The sequence below is a fragment of the Natrix helvetica genome (genome assembly GCF_964273705.1).
Source record: "Natrix helvetica genome assembly, chromosome: 8".
In the NCBI taxonomy this organism is placed as follows: Eukaryota; Metazoa; Chordata; class Lepidosauria; order Squamata; family Natricidae; genus Natrix; species Natrix helvetica.
Window position 1 is genome coordinate 11,470,381 of NC_138559.1, and position 17,372 is coordinate 11,487,752.

Genomic DNA, 17,372 nt, shown 5'->3' on the forward strand with positions numbered 1-17,372 from the left:
AGAATAGAATAGAATAGAATAGAATAGAATAACAGAGTTGGAAGGGACCTTGGACGTCTTCTAGTCCAACTGCCTGCTTAGGCAGGAAACCCTACACCACTTCTGACAAATGGTTATCCAACATCTTCTTAAAGACTTCCAGTGTTGGGGCATTCACAACTTCTGGAGGCAAGCTGTTCCACTGGTTAATTGTTCTAACTGTCAGGAAATTTCTCCTTAGTTCTAAGTTGCTTTTCTCCTTGATTAGTTTCCACCCATTACTTCTTGCTCTACCCTCAGGTGCTTTGGAGAATAGTTTGACTCCCTCTTCTTTGTGGCAACCCCTGAGATATCGGAACACTGCTATCATGTCTCCCCTAGTCCTTCTTTTCATTATGGTCTTGTGTTATTTCGATTGAACCTGTGTCTTGTAGAATGTTTTAATTGTTGGTTTTATTATGTGCAAGTTGATGCTTGAACCAACAGATGGATCATCTAATAAAATACTTTCACTCACATAATGCATGCTTTAACTTTGTTTTCTCCCACTCATGGATAATCTCCAGGTGTTGGATTTGAGTTCTTTACCTTAGCAGCTTCTGGAGTTTTTTCTTCCCCATTTGTAGCTGCATTCAAAACATAGGTAAAGTTAAAGGTTCCCCTCGTACGTATGTGCTAGTTGTTCCCGACTCTAGGAGGCAGTGCTCATCTCCATTTCCAAGCCAAAGAGCCAGTGCTGTCTGAAGACATATCCGTGGTCATGTGGCCGGCATGACTAAACACCAAAGGCACACAGAGCTCTGTTAGCTCTTCTCACCAAAATGGTCCTTATTTTTCTACTTGCATTTTTACGTGCTTTCAGACTGCTAGGTTGGCAGAAACTGGGACAAGTAATGGGAGCTTACTCTGTTACACGGCCCTAGGGATTCAAAACAACAAGCACTAGTAAAACAGATGAATGTTAACATACATTAGTTTTGATGGAAGATAATATTTAGAGGTTCATTGTTGGGTACCATCATCACACCTAGTTTGGTAATGAAATGTCTGCAAGAAAACCACCAAGCTCAGAGAGCACCAAGGACCCTGTACATTACATAGTTTGAAAGGACTTCTACAATTTGTAGAACAGTTTGGCCCCTCTTTGGAAGTTAGGTGAAAACTTACTTTTATAGCTGAAAGGTTTTCTCTCCCGTCACTGATTAAGTCTCATTTTCTGTCTTTTCTTCCTTTTGCTTTTTGTTTCCAATGTGCTCCAAAGAAAGCTATCCATCCGGGTGCTGGCTATGAAGGTATTTCAGAATACAAATCAGTCGTCTACTATCAAGTCAAGCAACCTTGCTGGTATGAAACTGTAAAGGTGAGATTATCTAATGGGAAATTGACTTGGCTAGGATACATTCTTATATTGCTGCAGGTGTGAGATATACCATATATTTCGAAGTATAAGGCACACTCCCCCCCCACTAAAAGAGGGTGAAAATTTGTGTGTGTCTCAGTGACATGCAGTCAGGTGAGGCAAGTGAGGCACAGCCTAGCCTCTCATCATCAGGGCAGCGAGTCATTCGATGGGAAACTTGTCTTTTGGGAGGAATGACCCAGCTTGGCTCCTGCTTTCGATCTGCTGCCCAATGACTGAACGGAGAAGCGAAGAGGCAGGAGAGACAAAGCAGGAGCCAAGCCGAAGTCATTCCTTCCAAGAGGCAAGTTTCCTATCGAATGACTCGCTGCCCTAGACTCGAGGCTCCAGTCCAACCTGCAGTGCTTGCAGCCCCTGCCAGCTCCTCCAGAGACTCCCAAGCTCTGCACCAGAGAGCCGCCGCGAGAGAGGCCGGCCAGATTGCCCGGGCAGCGGCAGAAGTTCCCTTTGTTCTTTCGGGTGCGGGAAGCGGGGGGGGGAAGAGGCTTCCTCCGCTCTGTCCGCTCCCCACCTGCGCTGCCCTCACCCGACAAGCGCGCCCCGGATTCCGTGCAGCTCTGGCAGGAGCTGCCGTGGCCGAATCCCAGGGCGGAGGGCGGCAGGTCGCAACTGAGCATGCCTGACTGTGGAATTCTGGGAGTTGAAGTCCACAAGTCTAAAAAAATTGCTGCCTCACCAGCTATAAACCTCACCGCATGTCACTGGTGTGTCTTATACACCAAATGTAGTCCCACCCACCCGCTGACCCCCACTCTTTGGCCTCTGCCTCCCAGGAATTTGCTCCTTGCAGCAAACAGCCTGTTTCAGCTTCAGCTTCAGCACAGCTTGATTAGCAGAAGAAGCTGATTGTTGGTTGGATCGGCCCCCTGACCATCAGCTGTTTCAGGCTGCAGGAATAGCCATTGCCTATTGCCTCCTCCGCGCTCTCCACTTTTGCACTCTGCATGCCCCATTTTCTGCCCATTTTGATTCCCGTTTCCCAGAACGGGTGGAAAATGATGTGTGCAGAGGCCGAAGACAGGGTGTGCGGAGGCTGATAATGGGGGCGCCGAAGCAGAAATAGGCTATGGCAATCCCTGCAGCCTAAAACAGCTGATCCTAGGGAGGCCGATCCAACCAACAATCAGCTTCTTCTGCTAATCAGGCTGTGCTGAAATTGAAACTGAAGCACACTGTTTGCTGTTTGCTGCAAGGAGGCAAATTGCTGGGTTGGAAGGGATCTTGGAGGTCTTCTAATCTATCCCCTGGCCATGGTAGATCATATATTTTATTTTCACTATACCGTGTCAGAAGCATACCAAACTCCTGGTAGCAGACTTGAATGGAAGCAACTAAATCCAAGAAAAAACTAGATTCAAACTTATGTATAATAAAATACTTTGCCAAGAAAATTAAAACAAATCAGCCTGTAGTGAATTTGTCCCTACCTAAATGTATGGGAATCTTTTAAAATATGCTTTATAAAGGTCATTAAGAATTTTTTTTAAAAGTGACTTTGGGTTTTTTTCTACTGGGGTAAGATTAATTTTCCTTAAGTTGGTCTTCTCTTTATATCCCAAAACTTTTATAATGGGAGAAAAAGTATGTCCTGAATTCCTGATGCTAAAAAGACTATGACTAAAGAAAGGCTTCTGGTCAAGTCAACTTGGCTATCTTTTTTTTAAGTTGGAAATCACATCCTGCATTTAAACAGAATGGCTTCAGGTTGCTGTAAATCACTAATATCTAGAGAACAATCTCCCACAAATCTTGTCAGGTTTTTAGCAGGCAATTTAAAATGTACTATAGTCAATTTTAAAAGTTCCAAGGAAAATTAGCCAAGTATTTAAATGGAGGAATTAATTGAAATTCCATAGCTGAAAACCTAGGCTGTGGTGTTGGGGGAGTTAGAATATTTTTTTTAAGATAAAAAAAACTAATAATGGTTTTTCTCATCAGCGTAGCAACATTTATCCTTCATTCATGCAGAGCTGTTACCTTAAATATAAAAATGTTCATATTTAAGGGGAAACTGTGTAAGTACTTCAACTCCCAGAATTCCTCCTCTTCCTCTTCATCTTGATGATGTTCGGACGGGCGGGGGGAGGGAACTGGAACCGGTTCTAAATGGCACTGTAGATTTGTGGAACCTCTTCTATAGAAGAGGTCAGAACTGCAACATCCCCACAGTCAGTGATCAGAATTTGAGTGTTTGGAAACTGGTATGTATTTACGAAGGTTGGCAGTGTCCCCGGGGACATATGATTGCCATTTGGGACCTTATCAACTGGCTTCCAACAATATGTATTTTCTGTACAATAAATCTAATACTTATTTTCTAAAGGGTTAGGTGTGCAAGGGTCTTGTAACTTGACAGCTTTAAGACTTGCACACTAGAGTTTCTGAGCCAACATAACTGGAGGAGGAATTCTGGGAGTTGAAGTCCACAAGTCTTAAAACTGTCAAGTTTGAACACCCCTGGGTTTTTTTTCTAAAGGGTTAGGGGTGCAAGGGTCTTGTAACTTGACAGCTTTAAGACTTGCACACTTCAAAGCCAGAGTTCCTGAGCCAACATGATTGGAGAAAGAATTCTGGGAGTTGAAGTCCACAAATCTTAAAGCTGTCAAGTTTGAACACCCCTGGGGTTTTTTTCTAAAGGGTTAGGGGTGCAAGGGTCTTGTAACTTGACAGCTTTAAGACTTGTGTGCTTCAAATGCCAGAGTTTCTGAGCCAACATTTTGGTTGCTAAGCAAGAGCGTAGTTAAGTGAGTTTCACCACATTTTACAAGTTGGCCACGCCTACCCAGTCACATGACTGCCAAGCCACTCCCACAAAGCAGGCCACACCTACAGAAGAGGTTCTAAAAAAATTTGAAACCCACCACTGGGCTAAAGCCTTCACTTTCGTAGCATACATGATGTATGATGCCAATAAAGGCTATACTACGCTACCAAATAAACAGAGAGAAAATGGGAGGGGAAATTTGTTTAACTGAGATGCATCTGAATTCTATACATTTTATTATTCACAACGCTTGTTACTGTTCATCATTTCTACACAATTATTCCTTATTTTCTTAATCACATGCAGGTCTCCATAGAAATAAAAGAGGTTGGCCGCTACCATTTAAGATTTACTTTCCGTCACCGTTCATCACAGGAATGTAAGCATGAAAGAAGAACAATATCTTTTCGGTTTAGAAGCACACAAGAGTTTGGAAGGAAAGCAAAGGAAAGAATAGATTGTGGGCTTTGGATTATTCTTCACCTTTCCACCCCAAATTGTACTTTTCTGAACCATTTGTTTGCAAATGTCTACGGAGATTATTAGTCATCCAGTCTCATGGTTTTCCAAAAAGCAACGGGATTTTCTTGATTTGTTGAAAATGTTCTGCTTCTCATTCAAGGAGCTTCTTCAATTCTGAGAACTGAAGAAGCTTCTTGGCAGAGAAGTTTTCAAGGGGGCAAAAAAGCAAGGAAGTGCCATTGCCTTTTGGAAAAGCACCTTTGGAACATTCATTTACAAAGAAACTCTTTATTTAATGAAAGCAACCATCAACCAAATTCAGCTCCCTCTATGCGTGCACAACATTGGTAAATCCTGAGATGATGTCAGCGCATCTTTAAAAAGCAAATTGAATCACGTCGTGTCTCAATTTTGATTAAAAGAAGAAAATTAAAATTTCCAAATACTTAACAGTGTGAAGTTGTTCTATTTGAAATCCCTCAAATCAGCTAACAGCTCCAAAGATGCTCGCCCTATTTTTATCAAAACTCTCTTCGAATAGACAGATGATATCATCAGCCCTTCCAATATTGACATTTAACTTGCAAACGCCTTTCCTTGATGCAACCAAAATAGTATTATCCACACAAGGGAGAAGTATTTAGAGGTTCACATCAGAAAAAGCAGTAATCCAGAGAGGTGAGGATGTCCATTAGCCACAGTTGTCACTCTGAACTATTGCACAAAAGGAAAAAATCGAAATTAAATATATAAAAGGAATCCCTGCGGATTTTACTCTGCTAGTTGTTGCTGACTTTAGAGGGCGGTACTCATCTCTGCCTCAAGGCCATTGAGCCAGCACTGTCCAAAGACATTTCCACAGTCAAGTGTCCAGCATGACATCACAGAGCACTGTAAGCTTCTCACCAAAGTGGTACCTATTTATCTACTTGCATTTGCACACTTTCGAACTGCTAGGTTGGCAGAGGCTGGGGCAAGGTCGGGAGATCACCCCATCGCATGACACTCACATCCCAAACCTTGGCTCCTGGCTTTCCAGCCCACAACTCAGCAACGTAACCATTGAGCCACTGCGCCTCCTCTCCCTAAATTAAATAAATACAGGTGCATAAATGTTTGCGATGAGTTTGGGAAAGGGACAGTGCAAAAGCATTTTAGAAATTACCTAAACAGCAGCAGACTACAATAGGGGTTTTGTAGCTTCATGTAGATGGAGATATAATCCTCGCCGCTGCCCTAATGCCTTTTGCACAGGAGAAAACATCTCCCATGAAATTGCTGGGTTCATCACGCAGTGGGGGAAAAAAAGAACTAGCAGGAGATTTCTACTGATGTTTGTTTCTCTGCAGCAAGAGATAAATCCGAACGGGCTTTCGGGATGGCCTTTCTGAAGCTGATGAATGTAGATGGTACCACTCTGCAGGATGGCAGGCATAATTTGGTAGTCTACAAGGTATGGTTCTATTTATTTTTTTGCCTGCTTGCTTATTTTAGAAGATCTTGATTCTTTAATCCATTCAAGTCTCTTTGTGAGAGACAGGCTGCCTACAAAGTAGCCAACACCTAAACTCTCGGTGTCCTGTCCATTTAGGACCTCTTCTTGGCTATCCCAGCAATGTATGGCTGAAAAAGTTGGGCAGAGAGGCAGCTGGGGGTGACAGTGTTGGACCAATTGTGTTAGTGTTTGGGAGAGAGGAAAAAGTAGGACAGTCTGACCCAGCCTAAAAGCAGAGGGAGGGAGGGAGGGAGGGAGGGAGGGAGGGAGGGAGAGAGAGAGAGAGAGAGAGAGAGAGAGAGAGAGAGAGAGAGAGAGAGAGAGAGATTTTATTTCAGTAGGACTGAAAGCAGCAGGACCTCATAAGAAGTAGTCATTGGAGGAACTGTAGGTGGTGATGGAGTAGAACTGGGGAAAAATGGAGTAGTGAGCAGTGTGAACTAGCCTTGAATGCTTGTGTGTCTGTTTCATAAGAACTTGTATGATTGTGTTGCTTCCCGTGAGTTTCGGAGTTGGGTACATGTAATTGACTTGGGTATATATGAAACAAACTTGACATTCTTTCTTACACTCTCCTTCCTTAGAAAAATAGCAATTGCAATAACACTTAGACTTATATATTGCTTCATAGTTCTTTACAGCCCCATCTAAGTGGTTTGCAGAGTCAGCATATTGTCCCCTAACAATCTGGGTCCTCATTTTACCCACCTCGGAAGGATGGAAGGTTGAGTCAAGCTTGAGCTGGGTAGAGTTGAACTCCTGAAAGTGAGCAGTGAGTTAGCTGGCAATTCTGCATGCTAACCACTGTGCCACCATGGCTCTTGCAGTTGATGCTGGACTATTAATGGTTAATACTCAATACTGTCAGAGTTTTGGCAGCGTGACTATTATTATGAGATAAACCCAGGAGCAAAACAAAGCACATAGAACATAGAGCCTTTAGACAATCAATAGTGGTTTATATGTACATATATGCAGACATACACATTGGTAGATAAATCCCTTACCACTCAGTTACGGACACAAGGAGAGAAATGAGATACACGACGAGAGAGAGAAAAACGCCCTCTAATGGCCACATATATATAGACACCTCTTTAAAAAGGTAAATGCCTTGGGTGGACCTCATCAGAGTCTTAAAGAGGCTATGCCTGTATTGCTGAATTGCATTGCATTGCATCAGCTTACAACCTTACATCAGCTGGCAGCTATTAAATCCTCATTACCTGACAAATGCTTAATAATTAATGCCATTTTTGATGTCTCTTGTTTCCTGTTGTCAGGGTGAGAACAAAAAAATGGAAGATGCTAAGTTTTACTTGATGCTTCCCAGCACCAAGTTGGAGGTGGAAGACAGAGATGGAGTTGCATCCAAGCAACACACGGCCAATTTTACTCTGAATAAAGACAGCACCAAGGACAGCTTTCAGATTGCAACACTCATCTGCTCGACAAAACTAACACAGAATGGTAGGTTCCGCTGTGGGCAAATTGGAAAAATGGTGGGCAAGTTGTGACGGGACATCTTGAACTATCCCATGAAACAACTATAACAAAATTGGGTGTAGCCATTGCTCTCTGTGTTTTCTGTAATTCTGGCCATACGTGTTTTGAAGCGGTGACCACCACTACACTTTGTGGCAGCTAATTTCATTTTTAGTGTTGTGCTATGCAAAGATCTACTTTTTGTTAGTCTGGAATATTATATCCTTTAGGACAGGGATGGCAAACCTTTTCGGCACTGAGTGCCAAAAAGGGAGTGTGTGCGTGCAACCCGGAAGAGGATCTGCCCAGGGGGCATGCATGCTGGAAAATGAATTTCCAATTTCTGGTGCAGACATGCGTGCCAGCAAGCTAGACTTCCGGTTACTGGCGTGCATGCATGCTTGACGATCAGCTGGCCAGCGCGTATGCTCATGCCAGAAAATGGAAGACCAGCTCATCCAGTTCCTGGCACTGGTGCATGCACGAAGGCTAGCTGATCATCGCAGGTGCATGTGCAGCAGAAACCCAGAAGAGGAATGGGTGACGCTGTGCATGCCAGGTGACATGCCTCCATGTGCCACTTTGGGCACGCGTGCCACAGGTTCACCATCACAACTTTAGGATTATTGAATAACCCCTCTTTAAATTATGGACCCAGAGGAGAAAAGTTCCATCTCTCGACTTTTTTTTTTTTTTGCAGAAGTTGTATATATCACCATCAAGATGGGGACTGTACGCAATAAAACCTTGGACAGGGTTTCCCAAATTTTGATTTTGCATCATGTCATAAAGTAAAGGATGTTCCAAGGAGACTCACTATGGGCACTTTTTCCTTCTTTCTGAAATCAAATAGAGTGCATCTGTTTTGATAGGTTAAATCATTTATGAACACTATATTTCTTATTCCAAGTGAGGGAGAAATCCTATGCAGTTTGTTGGATATTCAGCCACATCTATCCTTCTGGATATATACAGAAAGTCTGTGTCCCTCTTTGTCTTCTGAGACTTATCTTAATCTTCCCTGATTACCCTCATGCCTACCTTCTCAGTCCCCCAAGTCTAGAAACTTGCTTGTTCTAAGACAATCCAAAGTGATGTCCCAAAGGTGCTTTTTCTGGTTTTTCTTTGAAGATGTTTCACTCAGAGGTGGTATTCAACCGGTTCTGGCAAACTGGTAGCGGAAATTTTGAGTAGTTCGGAGGACCGGCAAATACCACCTCTGGCTGGCTCTGTCCCCTTCTATTTTCCCAAGTCCCAGCTGATCAGCTGGGTGTTTTTTTGTTGCCCTGCACAGGAGAACGGAGCTGGAAAGCAGGTTAGTCAAGTGGGGAGGGAATGGGGATTTTACAGTATCCTTCCCCCAGGAGAGGAGAGGGAATGGAGATTTTGCAGTATCCTTCCCCCGGGAGAGGAGAGGGAATGGGGATTTTGCAGTATCCTTCCCCCGGGAGAGGAGAGGGAATGGGGATTTTGCAGTATCCTTCCCCCGGGAGAGGAGAGGGAATGGAGATTTTGCAGTATCCTTCCCCCGGGAGAGGAGAGGGAATGGGGATTTTGCAGTATCCTTCCCCCGGGAGAGGAGAGGGAATGAGGATTTTGCAGTATCCTTCCCCCGGGAGAGGAGAGGGAATGGGGATTTTGCAGTATCCTTCCCCCAGGAGAGGAGAGGGAATGGAGATTTTGCAGTATCCTTCCCCCGGGAGAGGAGAGGGAATGGGGATTTTGCAGTATCCTTCCCCCGGGAGAGGAGAGGGAATGGGGATTTTGCAGTATCCTTCCCCCGGGAGAGGAGAGGGAATGGGGATTTTGCAGTATCCTTCCCCCGGGAGAGGAGAGGGAATGGGGATTTTGCAGTATCCTTCCCCCAGGAGAGGAGAGGGAGATTTTGCAGTATCCTTCCCCCGGGAGAGGAGAGGGAATGGGGATTTTGCAGTATCCTTCCCCCAGGAGAGGAGAGGGAATGGAGATTTTGCAGTATCCTTCCCCCAGGAGAGGAGAGGGAGATTTTGCAGTATCCTTCCCCCGGGAGAGGAGAGGGAATGGGGATTTTGCAGTATCCTTCCCCCGGGAGAGGAGAGGGAATGGAGATTTTGCAGTATCCTTCCCCTGCCATGCCCACCAAGCCACGTCAGGTCCACTAAGCCATGCCTATAAGAACCGGTAGTAAAAAAAATTGAATCCCACCATTGGCTTCGCTTCTCATCCAAGAAGCTTCTTCAGTTCTGAAGCTCACCTTTGGGACATCTTTGGGACAACTATGACCCGGATGACTGAGAATCTCCGCAGACATTTAGCAATCCAAAGTGGTGGATTTTCAGAAATTCTGGTTTCCAGCACTAAACTTCGTGTCTCTTTTCCAAAAGTGCTGTTCAATATCAGAAAACAAGTCCCTTGGGGGTACTTCTTCTTAAATAAGATCATTGCTGCTCAGGTACCTGTTCTTTATTGTGGTCTGACTTTTGCTCCTTTGCCTTTGCCAGTTGTCTTGCTAGGATTGTTGAATTGGCGTTCAAACTCTCCGAATATAGGACACAACCTGAAGAAGCTGATGGACGTGGAAGGAGGAGAAATTGTTAAGGTACAAAGGGGCCACATGGGGGCAAACCTTTGGGATGGGTAAGTCTTTAAGGACCAGGGTCCCATTTAACATATTTTGGGAGAAGAAGATGAAACAAAATAAGTGCTCTCTTAGTTTGGAGGAGAGATGATGTATTTTTCTTGACTAAGCCTATTTTCATCCCACAATTTTTTTCTGTGTTACTCATATCAAGACATCACTTTTTTAGTATTGGTGTGATATGTCTTTAGTATCAATCATAGCTGGAAAAAAAAGCCAAGGAACAATACTCTTGAGCTCAAATTAATAAAATTGATTGGGGAAAAACCTGAAGAGGTAAAGCAAGAATTCCAGCAGGTAACTTAAATCTTTTCTTTATCTTCAACTCCTTTCTTATTCTTTCTTCTAGTTTCTACAAGACACACTTGATGCACTTTTTAGTATAATGATGGAGATGTCCGACAATGAATCCTACGATTTTCTTGTATTTGATGCATTGGTAAGTTTTCCGTCTATCTGGATGCCCCTCATCATGTCTTTATTAACCAGTAGTAGCCTAGTGTCGATTCAGACATTTGGCCTAATCACTTTCTCTCTCATCCTCTGTATTAAATGTTTGCTTTAAACAAGTGCTGCATTGATGTCTTTCGTTGATAGAGACTCAAGGGCACTATCCATCAGACCTTTCCCTAATTTTATGCCATTCAAACAACTGTGCCATTATAACAAACAATCTGAGATTGAATTGATAGGAAGAGTGATTAGGCCACAGTTACTCAGTGGGAATCAATGGTACTTGAATCCAGAGGTCATTTGTTCAAATCTAACATCCCAGCCACTTCATACATTGCCCATCTCTTCTTTCTCATTTTCAACAACCTTAAGATGTGTGGACCTCAACTCTCAGAATTTCCTAGCTAGCGTAATTGAGATCTACGAGAGAAAGATCTATTTATTTAATCCACTTGCCGAATGTTTCTGCATCCTCAGATAAACAATTAAGAGACTTTAGTACAGTGGTGATATTCAGCCTGTTCAGACTAATTCAGGTGAACCGGTAGTGTCAACCTGTGGGTGGGCGGCGCTATGCCATCCTATTTAGCCATGTTTTCTAAGCCCTGCACATGTGTGCAAGTTGCATGCGCAAAGTGCATGCACGGAAGACCACGTGCATGCATGGAAGGTGTGCTCACATTTTTGGTGTGTGGTGAAGCGGTGGTAAAATTAGGAAAAACCCATCTCTGCTTTAGTATTATGGATATTTGAATCATCTACCAGTAATTTGAGGATCATTAACATATTAGGAACTTATACTTTCTTGAGTTACAGTGTAGGGCCAATCAGGTCCATTCTCATCTGTGAAAAGAAACTGGTAATTTTGATTCGATAGGTCATGTTCTCTCTTTCAGTCCAACCCATCTCATAGGACTGTGAGAGTAAAATATGTAAAATTCCCACATAAGCTGCCCCTGGAGAAAAGGTGGGATATAAAATCTAGATGATGATGAACAATCATAAAAATATAGTTTTTAAAAAAGTGGAGAGATTAAGCTCTCACAGAGTGTTGCTGGGAAAGGGGGATTGTTCACCACTTCTATAATGCTCACACTTGGTATTGTGCAACCACACAAACATTTTATTCCCCAAATGTTTAGGCACGAGAACTATGCCTCAGGACACATATTGCAACAAGTTAAGGCAGCTTTCTCTTCGCACACTGGATTTCTGAGAGTTACTATTGCTCGGGGCACCAGTACAGAATTTCAGGAATCACTAGATAATCCTGAATCCAGCTGCTTCAAGCAGTTCAGAAAGGATAAAGTCCTGAGAGAAATGAAATCGAAATCCAATATAACATCGCTGTTTTGCTGGGTTAAATCGTTTATGATTTCTATTTTTCTTTCCTTTTTGTAATTAGGTATTTATTATTTCCCTGATTGGAGATATCAAGTTTCAGCATTTTAATCCTGTACTGGAAACCTACATTTATAAACACTTTAGTGCTACCTTGGCCTATGTGTAAGTATAGTGTTTCATGAATAGCTATATTTTGGACCCCAGCAAGAGTCATTTAGTGCTTACCATTCTTCCAGGCTCTTGATCAATAAGTTAAAATGTTCTTACATGTGAAGGTTCTGTTAAAATGCTTTCACAGTGAATGCAAAATAATCTTACTTATGGTGAGCAAACAACGTTTTTGTTGTGGCCCCGCCAGCGACCAGCAGAGCTGGCAGCAGATTCAGACAGTGAGGAGGTTGGGGAGGAACATGGGTCAGTCCTGGAGTCTGGGGAAGGCTCTGATGAGGGCTCTGTGTCAGAGGCAGAGAGGGGGGCAGAACCATATGCCAGCTATCAGTTGCCTTCAGAATCAGACATCAGTGGGGCAGACAAACAGCTGGAGCCTGTTCCCAGTATGCTCATGCGTAGAGTTGCCAGATGAAGGGAACAGCTAAAGAATAATGGTCAACTTGGGAATATGAATGGCCTCTCCCATAGGGAATGAAAGAGGAGCGAAAGGGGAGTGGAGTTTGCAGGAGACCATTAGTTTGTATAATTGGTTCGTGACTCTCCGAGTCTCCTTGCCAGGATGTGAATGAGAAGAATTCACAGTAAATTAATAAAAGGGGGTTTTATCAGGACAAGGAGTTTGCTTCATGCTCTTGGGAAGCCTCGGTCAGAACAGTTTGTTCAAATTCCTCTGATAATTGCATCCCCCATTTTGAATGCCCTTTGGGATAGAAAGGTAAGAGAATAAACCCGAAAAGTAGCGAGGTGTCATAAGTGCAAGGATTGCTTTGCAAAACCCTTCCTTCGCGCCTTTTTGAAGACTTGCGCCCAGTGAATAATTTCTAAGGCACTCCCAATAAAGCTTGATTGTCCCTCTGCCAAATAAATATTTGCTGATGTTATAGTTTAGGGGTGTCAAACTGGTGGCCCATGCGCCCGTGTGGCCACACCCTCCCCAGATCTGTGAAGGCAAAAAAGTTGCAATACATCACGTGACATCAACGTGATGCAGCGAGTTTGACACCTGTGTTCTAGTTTGAGTTGCCTGCCCGATGAGAAAGATGCTATTATTCACCTGTAACCTATTTAGTCTTGTAGGTAATAGGGATCAAGGGTAGTACCAAGGCAGTGGTGGGTTGCAGGAATTATGCCCTGGTATGGGCATACTGGAGCCTACCTGGAGCATTCCAGTACGGTGCTCTGGAGGGCCCACCCACCCGCCCGAGCTCCTTACCTGTCTTTTCAGCCTTTGGTGCTTATGCGCATGGCGCATACGGCGCTTCTGCAATGCTCCGCCAAGCAGCTGGAGCGTCACGGAGGCTTGCAAAGGCATCGCAGGCAGGTACAATGCATGTGCACGCCATGCGCATCCATGTGGGTGAAGCCACACCTGTTCCAACCGTTGGAACGAGATCCGGAACCCATCACTGTACCAAGGAAATGAGGAAAAAGTAGCCAACTTCTGACTCTCAATTTATAATTTCCCTTTGTCTTTCTCTCTTTCTCATTAGAAAACTCACCAAGGTTCTGAATTTCTACGTTGGAAATGCAGATGATTCTACTAAGACAGATTTGCTATTTGCTGCTCTGAAAGCTTTGAAGTATCTCTTCAGGTTCATAGTACAATCGAGAGTCCTTTACTTAGGGTAAGTGAGAAAACAACAACAGCCCAACAGACTCCATTCAAATGTTTCCTTTCAGCTACAAGGCAACCATTATTAATTTGGATAAAAATGCAAAAAAGATAAAGGTTTCCCCTGTCCAGTTGTGTGTGTGTGTGTGTCCAGTCCATTTCCTAGCCAAGGGAGCCAGCTTTGTCCGAAGACGTTTCCATGGTCATTTGGTCAGCATGACTATATGTCGTGGCACACGGAATGCTATTACCTTCTCACCAAAGGGCTATCTATTTATCTACTCGCATTTGCATGCTTTCAAATTACTAGGTGGGCAGAGCTAAGGCAAGAATGGGAGCTCACCCTGTCACGGGCCAATCCTATCATTAGTTTGCCTGACAAATGGCTTCTCGAGCCAAGTGACATTGGCCATTGTTGAAAGGGAAGGATATTATTTAATACATGGTCATTGAATTGTTACAGCTGCAGAGACTGAGGTGGTACTTGGGTCTCAAATGGACAACCTTCTGGTCAACAAGCCCACAATCTTAACTGCTTTGTGACACCTCCTCCCCATTAATTTAGATGTTCTGACTATCTTATTTAAATGGAAACATGCATGCTGCATCCAAGAAGAATGAAAACTTTACACCAAATGTGACTTTACCACTCAATTTAACAACTTTTGTTGTTATTGTCATTGCTTTGGGGTTCTGAAAGTAGGCTTAACAGGGATGATTACAGTCAACAATCGAGAGACGTAGAAAACATGGTTCAGCATGAATTGAGGTGGTGTGAGGGCCAATCCTATCGTTACTTTGCCTGACCAATGGCTTCTCGGGCCAAGTGACATTGGCCATCGTTGAAAGGGAAGGATATTATTTTATACATGGTCATTGAATTGTTACCGCTGCAGAGACTGTGGTGGTACTTGAAGTATTATTTTCATGCCTTCAAATTCTCATCGCTTTCGGCCTCAAGATTCTGGCAACTAAAATAAATGAGCAGTGCGGAAATAAATAGCTGTGACCTGCAAGTTGATATTCTTCCTTTTTCATGTATAAATTACATAAAGGGATTTGATACGCTGTCTTTGTATCAGCATAATTTCCCAAAACATGATTAGAATAGGGTTAAATCAGGCATGGAAAGAAGCCGGAAGAAGAAGAATCAAGATCAAAATTAGAGCAGATTCCCCTGAAATCTACAAAGGAGGGGGACACCCACTCATCCACCTCCAATTCCCTTAGTGCATCCCTGTGAGGAAGGCAATTGAACTGCACTTTGGATGTTACTAACTGCTCTATTCTAAATCCCATTCTCTAATGTGACCCAAAGTGGCTCGGTGACTAAGACTCTGAGCTTGTCAATCAGCAAGGTCGATGGTTCGAATCCGTAGTGCCGTATAACGAAGCGAGCTCCCATTACTTGTCCCAACTAACAGTTCGAAAGCACGTAAAAAGGCAAGTAGAAAAATAGGGACCACCTTGGTGGGAAGGTAACAGCATCTTCCGTGCATCTTTGCCATTTAGTCATGCTGGCCCTAACCCTAACCCTTTACCTTTAATGTGACCCAGACTTCAGCTTATGCAACCTGCCCTATTCTTCCAGCTTCACTTACGCGGAGACATGTTTAACCTCTGCTGGTAAAGGAATTTCAAAAGCTATGGTCTGCCTACTTTCCTTACTTCTTCTTCTTCTTCTCCTTTTCTTTTTTGCAGATTTTATGGCAAAAGTGAAGATGGGGACGAGTTTAACAATGCCATTCGCAAGCTATTCCTCTCCTTTAACGTCCTCATGGATCGACCCCTTGAAGAAGCTGTTAAAATCAAGGTGGGTTCAAACCACTGAATTTATTGTGGCAGGGACAGCTCTGCCCTTGGGGGAGAAGGAAAGGGGGAGTTGCTTCAGGCAGAAGGTTAGGATGCATGGAAAAAGAGAGACCCATGTCTCCCCCAATTGTTTTTGCTTGGATCTACTTGGAACAGCCATTCCACGACAATTCGGACACATGGGTCTCTGTAGCCTCTTAACATCTGAGTCCGTTGTTCCCTACGGGACACTCTGAAGGGATCTTCAGAGGAACACTAATGGAGCGTGGGTGTAGAACTTAATTTTAGAAGCAGACCCATAATACCATATTTTTCAGAGTATAAGATGCTCCGGAGGATAAGATGCCCCTTAGTTTTGGGGGAGATAAACAAGAAAAAAAATCTGCCTCTGCCTACCAGCATCCATCGGTATTCATCTGGCTAGCATCCTTGCAGCAAATAGCAAACAGCCTGGTCACCTTCGGCATATTATCACAGCCTGATTCAGCACGAACAGCTGATTGGAGGGTGGAGCGGCCTCCCAGAATACCCACAATCAGCTGTTCCAAGCTGCAGGGATTGCCACAGACCATCGCCGCATCTGTGCCTCGCGTTTTTGGTCTCCGTACATCGTGTTTTTGATCTCTGCACATCGTGTATTCGGATGGTTCCAGTTGATGGGGATTGCCACCTCCACTGATCCCCGCTGCCTGGAACCGTCAGAAAATGCAATGTGTAGAGGCAAAAAAACAGAGGGAGGGGAGGCAAAAATTGTGATGCGCGGAGGCTGAAAACGCGATGCATGGAGGTGATGATCGGCAGCAATGTGCCTGTGGCGATTCCAGCAGCCTGGAATGGGTCTAAAATGGAGTATTCGGAGGCCACAAATGTGATCCATTGAGGCCAAAAACAAGAGGCACAGAGACAACAATGTGCTGTGGTAATCCCCACAAGCTGGAACAGGTCTAAAACAATATGTGGAGGCCGAAAACATAACACATGGAGGCAAAAACGGCCAAAGGGTGGAGGCCGGCAGGTGGGCGAGGCTACATTTGGTGTATAAGATGGACCCAATTTTTTACCCTCTTTTAGGGGGGGGTGTCTTATTACTCCAAAAAATACGGTATGTAAGACCGGTAGCCTGAATTCCTACCCTTGATCTAATTCGGTCTTAGAACCTTCTCCACCCAAGGACTTCTCCAACACGTTGGGCTTGCAAGTCTCAGAAATCTCAGTTGGTAGGACCATACTGCTGGAAGTTCTGAGGGTTGAGGTTCTAAAGTATTTCAGGGCACTGGATTCAGAGAGCCAGGTCCAGAGTTTTACAACATAGGAGCCTTTTGAGTTCATAGAATTCTCATCTATGTGGCAGAAAAGTTCACACGTCTAAAGAATCCTTTCTTGGAGAATGATTTAAGTTTTTTAGAATGGAGATCTCAATCTTAATTTGCTTTCTTTTTCCCTCTTCCAGGGTGCTGCCTTGAAGTATTTGCCAAGCATTATTAATGACGTCAAACTAGTCTTTGATCCAGTGGAGCTCAGGTACCACATTTCCCACCCTTTATCGATGACAAGTAGATATCAAATTGAATGAGTGGCTGCAAAAAAGCTCAAAATAACAGTTACGCCGTATTGTAATTTTCTTTTCTTATTGGAGGGGAAGGGCGCAAAGTTTTGGACATGGGAAGATCAAATTCAATCAGGATGCTTGGTTAAGGGATCCCTATGAACAAGCCATTCCACGACAATTAAGACACATGGGTCTCTGTAGCCTCTTAA

At 43.8% G+C, this 17,372-nt stretch overlaps 1 protein-coding gene across 2 annotated transcripts in view; it reads left to right on the top strand.

The window, feature by feature from the left end:
• DOCK5 (dedicator of cytokinesis 5) overlaps positions 1-17,372 on the top strand; it is a 154,931-nt gene that overhangs the window by 78,048 nt on the left and 59,511 nt on the right. For both annotated transcript variants that reach the window (XM_081960726.1, XM_081960725.1), the window contains exons 15-24: positions 1,241-1,339; positions 4,470-4,542; positions 5,975-6,078; positions 7,404-7,590; positions 10,086-10,183; positions 10,572-10,661; positions 12,081-12,181; positions 13,681-13,815; positions 15,504-15,615; positions 17,065-17,135. In XM_081960726.1, the coding sequence (XP_081816852.1) occupies positions 1,241-1,339; positions 4,470-4,542; positions 5,975-6,078; positions 7,404-7,590; positions 10,086-10,183; positions 10,572-10,661; positions 12,081-12,181; positions 13,681-13,815; positions 15,504-15,615; positions 17,065-17,135 (1,070 nt within the window). The remainder of the gene's footprint in view (positions 1-1,240; positions 1,340-4,469; positions 4,543-5,974; positions 6,079-7,403; positions 7,591-10,085; positions 10,184-10,571; positions 10,662-12,080; positions 12,182-13,680; positions 13,816-15,503; positions 15,616-17,064; positions 17,136-17,372) is intronic.